Source organism: Triticum aestivum, chromosome 7B, assembly GCF_018294505.1.
Source record: "Triticum aestivum cultivar Chinese Spring chromosome 7B, IWGSC CS RefSeq v2.1, whole genome shotgun sequence".
In the NCBI taxonomy this organism is placed as follows: Eukaryota; Viridiplantae; Streptophyta; class Magnoliopsida; order Poales; family Poaceae; genus Triticum; species Triticum aestivum.
Genome location: NC_057813.1, coordinates 708,659,010 through 708,669,824, shown reverse-complemented (window position 1 = coordinate 708,669,824; position 10,815 = coordinate 708,659,010). Strand labels below are relative to the sequence as shown.

General features: G+C 47.5%; 1 protein-coding gene across 1 annotated transcript; it reads right to left on the bottom strand.

The window, feature by feature from the left end:
• Positions 1-8,665: 8,665 nt before the first annotated feature.
• LOC123162569 (hydroquinone glucosyltransferase) lies at positions 8,666-10,331 on the bottom strand. The gene has a single exon (XM_044580347.1). The coding sequence runs from the start codon at positions 10,247-10,249 to the stop codon at positions 8,807-8,809; it is 1,443 nt and encodes a 480-aa protein (XP_044436282.1). The 5' UTR covers positions 10,250-10,331; the 3' UTR covers positions 8,666-8,806.
• Positions 10,332-10,815: the final 484 nt, after the last annotated feature.

Sequence of the window (10,815 nt, the reverse complement as noted above, 5' to 3'; positions counted from 1 at the left end):
ACTGCAAATGTTTGGCTGATCGTGTAGTGATTTTGACGTTTACTTTTGGGAACGGTCGATTTCGAACCTTGAACTCTCGTGGACGATTACTGTGTTGTCTGAGCTCTTTGTCTTGTTTGCCCAGATTGGATGTGATCTTCGTCAGATCAGCTTTCCAAGTTAAAAGTGACCGTGGTTTCGGTAGCGTGGAGTTCTTGCAGATGTGATCACCTTTCTGGCAAGGCGACTGATAGGCGCCGGTTAGCCCGCAGCCGTACGATGCAACTATATTCAACCGTCAGATTCGCCTGCAAGCTTCTTCCAGCTCACGCATCCCACTGAAAAAAATTCCCCTTTGCTTCATGCATCTCGCAGTGCACCCAACTTGTCGGCCCAACCGCGACGCAGCGACACTGCTGCCCCCCCCCCCCCCTCGCTTCCCGCGATCTCGCACCACCGCCGGTGTGCTGCAAGGCGCTGCTGGTCGCGGATCCACCATTTTTTGGCTCTACCCCACCGCCGTTTGGATGCAACTCTTCCAGCGAGCATTGCAGCAAAATAAAAATGTCAATCCAGCGTAAAAAGCTGCTGGTTGAAGCAAAAACTCACCGCCGGTCCCAGCAAAACTCATCACCTGAGCACCCACACCCAACATTTGTTGGTTCCAGCAAAAACAAACAACAAATCCAGCAAAAATCAAAGCCGGTTGCAACAAAAACCACGCCCATGCCAAAAAAAACACCATTGGTTCCAGCAATAATTACCACCGGTGGCAGCAAAAAACTTCGCTGGTTCCAGCATCCCGCTTTCCCGGTTCCAGCACGTCACCATCTTGCGTGTCGTCGTCATCGCAGCTTCTGCGAGTGCCGGTAGTAGCTTCCCCGTCAGCTGGATGCATCTTTTCCGCGCCCCGTGGTAGCACGCACGCCCGGCTGCCGCTTCCACTCAGCATTGACGGCGATGCGCATTGGCGGAGTTGCGTGCGCCGATTGTAGCTCTTTTTTGTGCTGGTTGCAGCTCTACGGCGACGTGCGGCACGACGGTGGGGTTGTAAAGTTATTGAGGAAGCGTTAAACCCTTTGCTCGGGCTGCATTGTATTATATAGAGAGTATGCCGTGGCTTACAAGGAAGGCATCGATCGAGAGAAGAGATAGATCGATGCCCAGTTGATTACAGAGAGGAATAACAAAAGAAGAGATAAGAGAAGATTACAAGTTTAAACTACTCCTATCTCTTTACAACTTATTCTAACATTCCCCCTCAATCTGAACCGAATAAACTTTACCAAGGTTAAGATTGTTCTTGAACTCATTCAATCTTCCTGTAGTAAGAGGTTTTGTGAAGCCATCAGCAAGTTGATCACCAGTTGGTATAAAACGAATATCAAGTAGCTTTCGAGCTACTCTTTCTCTGACAAAGTGAAAATCAACTTCAATATGTTTGGTTCGTGCATGGGAAACAGGATTAGCTGAGAGATAGGTTGCACCAATATTATCACACCATAATCTTGCAGCTTGTGGAGCCTTGATCCCAAGCTCATATAGCAAAGACTGTATCCACATTACCTCAGCTGTAGCATTAGCCAGTGCTTTATACTCAGCCTCTGTACTTGATCTAGAGACAGTTGCCTATTTTCTTGCACTCCATGACACAAGATTTGTTCCCAGAAATACAGCAAAACCATCTGTGGACCTTCTGTCATCAGCACACCCTGCCCAGTCTGCATCAGAGTATGCAGTAGCAAGCATAGATAATGACTTGGTAATCTGAAGTCCAAGACCTTCTGAATATTTAAGATACCTCAAAATCCTTTTTACTGCAGTCCAATGAGTTGTTCTAGGTGCATGCAAATATTGACATACCTTATTAACAGAATAAGAAATGGCAGGACGAGTAAGAGTCAAATATTGCAGAGCACCAACAACACTCCTGTACTTTGTTGCATCTTCTGGTCCAAGCACCTCTCCACTTTCAACTGTAAGTTTTTCTGAAGTTGAGATTGGTGTACTCAGAGGTTTACAATTTTCCAATCCCACTCTCCTGAGTATGTCAGTGGTGTACTTTTCTTGTGTAAGAAGTATACCATATTTTATCTGATTAACTTCTATACCAAGAAAATAATGTAGATCACCCAAGTCCTTGAGAGAAAACTCCAACTTCAGATCTTTAAGCAAACAAGTGGTAGCATGTGCACTAGAACTAGCCACAATTATATCATCAACATAGACAAGTACAAAAATAGTGATATTATCTCTATGATAAAAGAACAACGAGGTATCTGCTTTTGATGGTGTAAACCCAAGTTGATGTAGTTGCATATTCAACCTTGAGTACCAAGCTCTTGGGGCTTGTTTCAAACCATACAAAGCTTTATCCAACTTACAGACATAGTGTGGTACACTTCGGTCCTCATATCCTGGTGGTTGTCGCATGAACACTTTTTCCTCAAGAACACCATGAAGAAACACGTTTTGAACATCTAGCTGGCGTAAACTCCATCCTCTAGAAACAACAATAGACAGTACAAGCCGAATAGTAGCAGACTACAAGGACTAAATGTATCTTCATAATCAATACCAAACCTCTGTTTGAAACCTTTAGCAACTAATCTAGCCTTGTATCTGTCTATGCTTCCATCAGATTTTCTCTTTATCTTGTATACCCATTTACAATCAATAACATTGTGACCCTACCTTGGTGGTACTAAATGCCATGTTTTATTTTTCATAAGTGCATCATATTCATGATCCATAGCTTCTTTCCAATCTTTGTGAGCAAGAGCATCACGCAAATTTGTTGGTTCACCAATATTACTAAGAAAAGCACGTTTCACTATATCATACCTGACCGTACCATCAATGTATTCTTTTGCTTTGGTAATGCCTTACTGTGAGCGAGTATGTCGCCGAGAAGCCGCTGGTGCTGTAGGCGCAGAAGATCCTGGTGCAGAAGATGCTATGGAATCCTGCACAGACGATCCCAACTCCGGATCCAAGGGAGATTCGCGCACAGGACTTGCAGAGAGGCCCGGCCCGTGATCCGAGGGCGATTCGCGCGCAGACCCCGCAGGCACACCACAGTCAGCGACGGTTGGCTCGATCCGTGGGCTCCCGGCTCGTGAGGCGCCGCATGGAGACGTGGTTTCGCCCGCGCGTGGGCTGGCGCATGGAGTGGTGGGTTCCACCGGGTGGAGGCTGTCGGCCACAGCCGCGTCAGACCGAGGCGGGCCCGCGCTGGCGTGCGCCTGATTGGCTGCATGCCGATCTGCATCGGATCGCGCAACGACAGGGACAGTGCTGACGCGCGGATCAGCACCAGATCGCGCGCCGCTGCCACCAGGTGAATCAGCTTTGTTTTCTGCACCATCTTTGTCCTGTTCTGCACACATAAAATGACGCCCCAATCTTGCACAAGCATCATCAGAACCATTTGTATCAACAGAATTTTGCACATTGTTAGTTTTATTTAATTCACCCCCGTGATATAGGAGCAGTGTTATCTCAGTACGAAGAAGGGCTCCGGCGTTTGGATGAAGTTTAGCAAACGAAAAGAGAGTTTCATCAAAAATGACATCTCAAGAAATATAAATCCATCCAATTGCAACTTCTAGGCATTTGTATCCTTTATGAAGATTGCTATAGCCAATAAAGACACATTGAGTAGAACGAAACTCAAGTTTATGACGATTATAAGGACGGAGATTGGGATAGCAAGCACAACCAAAATTTTTGAGAGAGTTGTAATCGGGTTTTTGACGATATAACCGCTCCAATGGAGTGATGTTGCAAATGACTTTACTAGGGAGACGATTTATGAGATATGTGGCAGTAATGAATGCTTCATCCCAGTACTTGAGAGGCATAGATGCATGGGCAAGGAGAGATAAACCAACTTCAACAATGTGGCGATGTTTCCGCTCAGTAGAGCCGTTTTGTTGGTGAGCATGAGGACAAGACACATGATGTTCAATGCCTATGCTACGGAAGAAAGACTTGAGTTTTTCATACTCCCCTCCCCAGTCACTTTGGACTGTCAAGATTTTTTTGTCAAAGTGTCGTTCAACAAGTTTTTGAAACTCTTGAAACACAGAGAAAACTTCAGATTTGTGTTTGAGTAAATAAATCCAGGTAAACTTGCCAAAGTCATCAATGAAACTAACATAGTATTTCTTTCTGCCAAAGGAGTCTCTTGCATGACCCCATACATCACTGAAAATAAGCTTTAAAGGAGCATGAGATACACTATTTGACTTGGGATAAGGTAGTTGGTGACTCTTGGCACATTGACAAGCCTCACAAACAGACTCACTAATGGGACTATGTGACAACGAGAGATTGCCTTTATTGACTACTTGTTTAACAATGATCGAAGACGGATGCCCTAATCGTTGATGCCACCTTGCCAAAGAGGGCTTGATGATGGAGAAGACTTGACAATGCTTGCGACTAAGTGCTTCAGATGTGATGGGGTAGAGACCTCCAATGCATCTACCGTGATGTAGGAGTTTCCCTCGTTGCCCGATCCTTTATAAAAAAGTAACGAGGGTGAGTTTCAAAGAAGATGTTATTATCATTGGCTAAACGAGACATGGATGCAAGGTTTTTGTCGGCTTGAGGAACATGAAGTACATCTTTTAACACTAGATCACGTTTAAGTGTAGGGGAATTAATAAAAGCTCGACCAATGTGCTGGATATCCATACCTCCACCGCTTGCGGTGTGAATCTGATCACTGCCATGGTACTGTTCACAGAGAGCGAGCTGTTCTAGTTCACTTGTGACATGGTCCGTTGCACCAGAGTCAACGTACCAAACTCCTTCTCCTCCTTGCTCACGCATGGCAGCAGCAACATGGCGAGAGTCAGGCACAAAGTTCTCATCGTACCTATGCCAACACTCCATGACTTCATGTCCCGCCTTCTTGCAGAGCTGACACCGGGGACCAGCACGTGAGGAAGAGGGACGGCGGCTGTTGTTGGCGTGGAAGCTACCACCCCCTGCCATGTTGTTGTTTTAGCCGCTGCTGCCGCCGGTGTTGTAACCGTCGCTGCTGTTGTTGTTGGTGTAGTCGCTGTTACCGCGCCCGCGCCCGCCGCCTCGTTGCCCCTGGTGACCGCGCCCACGGCCACGGTCACAGGAGGCAGAGTTGGCGGATGACTGTCGAACGTTGGTTCCGTGGAGGAGACTAAGGCGAGTGTCGAAGCTCAGGAGCTGGCTATACAACTCCTGAACCGTGATGGGCTCCACCCGCGCAGCAAGAGCCGAGACCACAGGGTTGTAGTCCATGTCGAGGCCGGCAAGGATCTTGGACACGATCTCCGGATCGGAGAGCGCGGCGGCGGTGCAAGCTACTTCATCTGTAAGGCTCTTTATTTTGCCAAGATATTCAGCCATTGTCATGTTACCTTTTTGAAGATTCGTGAGCTCGATGCGGGTGTTGATTGCTTGAGCTTGGCTTTGGGCAGGAAACATGGCGTGGATAGCATGCCAAACTTCGGCCGGCGTCGAGAGCGTCGCGACCTGTGCCAGGATCTCGCGGGATAGGGATCCCATCAAGAATCCTTGGAGCTGCTGTTGTTGCGCGTACCAGAGGGATCGTGCGAGGTTGAAGACCTGTTCGTCCTTGCCGTCCTTGTTGATGGTGATCGTGGCCGGCGGTGGCGGGCTCTGCGCGTCGAGGTGGTGCTCCATCTGTGCGCCCTTGATCTGGGGCAGCACGATGGCCTTCCAAAGCAGAAAGTTACCCCTCGTGAGCTTCTCTTGGGGTGGCGATCCGAGGAGGGAGGTGTTGGTGGAGGTGGAGGTGGAGGAGGAGGCAAAGGCGGAGGATGATGAGGTGGTGAGCGCACCAACGGTGCTGGCCGTCATGGCGGCGGAGGTGGTGGACATCTCTCTCGGTCGAAGGGGTAGCTAGATGCAATCTTTCCTGATCTGTCGAGGAAGAGGCTCTGTTACCATGTAAAGTTATTAAGGAAGCGTTAAACCCTTTGCTCGGGCCGCATTGTATTATATAGAGAGTATGCCGTGGCTTACAAGGAAGGCATCGATCGAGAGAAGAGATAGATTGATGCCCGGTTGATTACAGAGAGGAATAACAGAAGAAGAGATAAGAGAAGATTACAAGTTTAAACTACTCCTATCTCTTTACAACTTATTCTAACAGGGGCTTCGTGCAAGCACAACCGTGTGGAAGCTACCAGGGGAGGGTGTCGGGGCGAGCACGAAAGAGCGCACTGCGGCGCCGCGGCTGGAAGAGTAGAAGAGAGAAGGGGTGGTTCTGGCGACGATAAATGTGTGGCTAAGAAGAAAAGGATAAGGAAGCAGGGTGGTGTGGTGGGCCCATGTGGGAGGACGTGGCACACATGCTCGATAAGACGTGCGTGAGGAGCGAGCTACCGACCCAAGCTTCGGCCGGCCTGCCGTATCCAAACGTCTCCCTTTTGACAATATGGGGCGTGCCAATCTACAGGCAGTGGCTATGTTGTTTTTCTTTTCATGCTATGTCTAGTTTCGGTTACTGTAACATGGATGTTAATGCTTCCTTCCTAAGAATTGGATGTCAGTCATCAGATGAGCTTTGGGAGCTCAAAGTGCTGGTGCTTTCAGTTTAGTGTGAAAAACGCTTTTATATTATAAAACGGAGGGAGTAGCTCGCAAATAGATGTGATCCCCTTTCTGACAAGATGGCGCGTGACAATCTACATAATTCACTTGGCCATGGCTGTGTACACGTCGTTCTTGTTTTCATGCTACTTATAGCCTCGGTTGCCGTAACATCCATGTTGCTGTTCCCTGCCTAACTGAACATGACAATGAAATTTACAGTTCCAGTCAATCGACAATTGTGGCTGTATATCGTTTTCTTCATCTTCTTCTTCTCAACTGTATCAGACATGATGATGGACCCAGGTAAGTGAAGTTGGACACACGGTGAAACTGTTGTAACAAGATTGATGATAAACCCAACTCTTCTGCAGCTTGTAATTGGACTCAGCTGTTTTGCCACGGCACTTATGTGTATGAGACATCTTCAGACGTTCCTCAGATGATGCAGCTTCTTCTCTCATGAGGGACTGATGCCTCAAGCACACAATAGATGAACATTGCATATTAAATCTTCCATTTCATAGCCGCCACACCACACTGTATGCCTCTCTGCTCCCGTTGCCACACTTAATTTGCCAGTAGAAATGCTGCTCCCGTTATTTTCAACATATTTTATGCTAAGATGGTAGACTATGCCGGGCTTGAAAACCTGCCCCGTTATTACTGGGCTATTCTGGGTTGAAATTTTGGCCCCGCTATCTACCAACACACCCTCGACTCCCTTGCCAAGTGTTAAGTTAAAAGAATTATGATATTTTTATGGAAATCAATTGCCTCAAAAGGTAGCACTCCAACGATTACCCTAAGAGTTTCTCTCATACAAAATTACACTGAGAACATTCTCATTATTATTACCGAAACCATTGTATGTGCGTCATAGTTTGCAGCCAACAAATGTTCAGAAATTCAAAAAGACTGTAGAAAAGATCACATTGTGTAATGTAACTAGATCGTGTAAAAGCGCATTAACTAGCTAGCTGCATGTATCATTCATTTCAGGCGCATTAACTAGCTGCATGTGCTTGTACTATTATGCAATAATGCAGTGTATTATAGCAGGAGTAGTTACATGTCTGCACTACAAAAGTGAACTTGATTATTGCCATCTCATAGTAATCAATAGTGGTACCAATTTCGGTTGATGGTGCACCAGAGAGCCAAACGATCCTCATCCGTTCATGGGGCTATTAAATTGATATTGTCGATTGCTACATGCCTTCAATGCATAATATTTTAACGACGATATTCATTGGGCTATTTTGGGTTGAAATTTTGCCGTACTATCTTCATTTCTGTCAAGGTAATGATAAAATTCTAAATTAGGATAATATGGTTTTACTCGCATTTTCAAGGTTAAAAAATTGGCAATAAGCAAATAATTTGACAATTAAAAGGAGAGCATTTGGATGTCCATATGATAATTATAAAAGTCGGTGATACTACCACGAAACTTATGTGGTTTGTTTTCCTATATATTTAATAAAGCGATAATATTTTACTCGCAAAATAAAAATGAAATAAAGTGATAGTAGATTTTGACCATACATGGATAGTTGGAGTAGCATTACCTGTACTTTATACTTTGATTATATTGTTGATATATGCAGATGTAGTTGGAAAGGATTATATTGTGCTCAATCACCCTTGGTTCCTCTCCTTTTGTGCCGCACCAATGGGAGGTGAGTTTCTACTTTCTTCTTTTCCAGTAAATATGAAGAATTCAAATCCAGTATTTATATTATTTTCTAGATGGCTTTTTCAATTCTTCTGCTATTGTGTTAGCCTATTTCACCTATGGTCTCACATGTAATCTGAACATCTAGAGCATAATCAAATTTGCTATTTCTGCATTTTGATTTTCCTGATATAGTAAGAGCACATGGCAAATATTGAAATACGTAGGTCGATAATATAAAAAGATCTATCTAAAAACCCTGTCATTATTGGCTTAGATTTGATTTCCCACCTGATCATTGTCGTTAATCATTTCAATTGCTACGAGTTTATGACACAAGTATTTTAGATCCTCCTACTTCTTTTACCTTAGAATAATTTTAAAATTGCTTCCAAATTTACAATATGTAATAATAATATCTTCAAAGGAAAATGTATTATTCTATATTTAAATGTAAAATACAGATATAGCAATCGATACAACATGAATGAAGAAAAAACTTCAGCTACCATGCCTCTTACTCAGTTCTTTTAGGGAGCTTCCTCTTTACTTGCCGTGGCTCCTCCGATGCAAGGATACCATGTCAGCCACTATCGCGAGAGCTCGATCCTGCGGCCCGCCCGGCGCCGAAGCAATCTTGGCCTCATCCCGGAGGTGACAGGCCTTTTTCCGCGCCGCGGCACCCTTCTCCCCTTCCATAAGCTCTCTGACCAGCACCGCCACCTCCTCCCGCGCGACAACCGCTCCGTCCTTACCGAGGGGAGGCCTCTCCCACAAAGCCAGGCCCACCCGATCCGATGACAGCATCACTGCGTTCATCCTCTGCTCTGCGTAGAGCGGCCACGCCACCATCGGCACGCCTGCCGCCACGGTCTCCAGCGTGGAGTTCCATCCGCCATGAGACATGAACCCTCCCATGGCGACGTGGTTAAGGATCTCCACCTGTGGCGCCCACAGTGGCACAAGGAGCCCTGTACCGTTCATCCTCTCGACGAACCCGTCCGGCAGATAGCTCAGCGGGTCGGTGTCGGTAGCGGCAGTGCCGAGGTAGGCCGCGCTGCTGTCCTTGTCGTTGGGGTGGTGCACCACCCAGAGGAACCTCTGTCCGCTCGTCTCTAGCCCAGCCGCCAGCTCGGCCGTCTGCGCCGTGGACAGCGTGCCGCCGCTGCCGAAGGACACGTACAAGACCGAGCCATCCGGCTGGTTGTCCAGCCACCGTAAGCAGCTGTGCTTAGCCTCGTTGGAGTCGGGGCACCGCCGCCGGGTGAATGGACCCACAGCATACGCTGGCGGGTAGACGCCCTTGTCAGAAAGCTCTTTGAACGCCAGCAGCGTCTCGTGCTCCAACGCGTCCATGGTGTTGATGATGAAGCCTTCCGCGAGGAGGTAGTTCCGCCCGAGCTCGATCATGAGCTGGTACACGGGGTCGGAGCGGTTCTGGAGGGGCTCGAGGAGATCGGCGCCGTGTAGCGGCACGCACCCGGGGAGCAGCACGGGCTCCGGGAGGTCGCGACACTCGCAGGTGGTGGTCCTGGCGAGCTCCGGGATGTAGAGAAACGATAACAGAGACATGAGGCTAGAGGTGTAGAAGACGTACCCAGGCAGACCCATCTCCTTGCCGACGGCGAGCGCGGCGGGGCAAAGCATGTCGGTCACGAAGGCGGTGATCCCCGCTGGGAGGTCGAGGAGGGAGCGTAGTAGGTCGCGTAGCGCTGGCAGGGCGCGACTGATGACGGTGAGGATGCGAGTCACCAAGTGCGCGTTGGCAGGGAGGTCGTCGATGGACACCTCCGGGAGCGCGGCGACGGAGACGCCCGGCGGGAGGGAGGCGAGCGGCGAGGAGTGGCCGGGCGTGGACAGGCTGGCGTAAGTGACGATTGTGACGGTGAAGCCGTGGTGCACGGCGAGGCGCTTCGCCAGCTCGGAAACCGGGAGGACGTGGCCCAAGCCGGAGCTCGTGAGGATGACGACGTGCGGCGCCGCGGCCATGACCAGCACAACGAGCTAGTTAATACGTGAGACCGTGTTAGCTAGTGTGTCCCCTAGCGTTTATTCGGCAGCAAACACGTACGCATACTGCTTATAAGCAGAAGGATCGTACTACGGAAAATAAAAGCGTCAGGTAAATGTTTCCAGTCTGGTGGTTGTACTGTGCCTGTCGGCCCGGCCACCACACGCGGTCTGACACGTACTATGTGCTCCATGCATGGGGCCTATCCTAGCGTCTACAAACCTCTTCACCGCCCATAACTTCTCCGGCAATTCCATTGTCGAGATCTGCAATCTTGGTGTTCATCCCGGCTATACTATATGCACGGACTCTATAATACGGAATCAACGAATTGTAATACTCGCTTCGTTCTTTTTAGTCTGCGTATAACTTTTGTCTCAAGTGAAAGTATCTCTAGTTTGACCAAATTTATAGAAAAAAATATTAACATTTATATTGCCAAAGGAATATCTTTATATTCATTATAGAATGTAGCTTCATATTATATGTATTTGATATTGTGGATGTTCATATTTTTTATACAAATTTGGTCAAAGTTTGTAAT

Coding starts and splice junctions, on each gene's coding strand:
- LOC123162569 (XM_044580347.1), bottom strand. CDS start 10,249: ATGGCCGCGGCGCCGCACGTCGTCATCCTCACGAGCTCCGGCTTGGGC.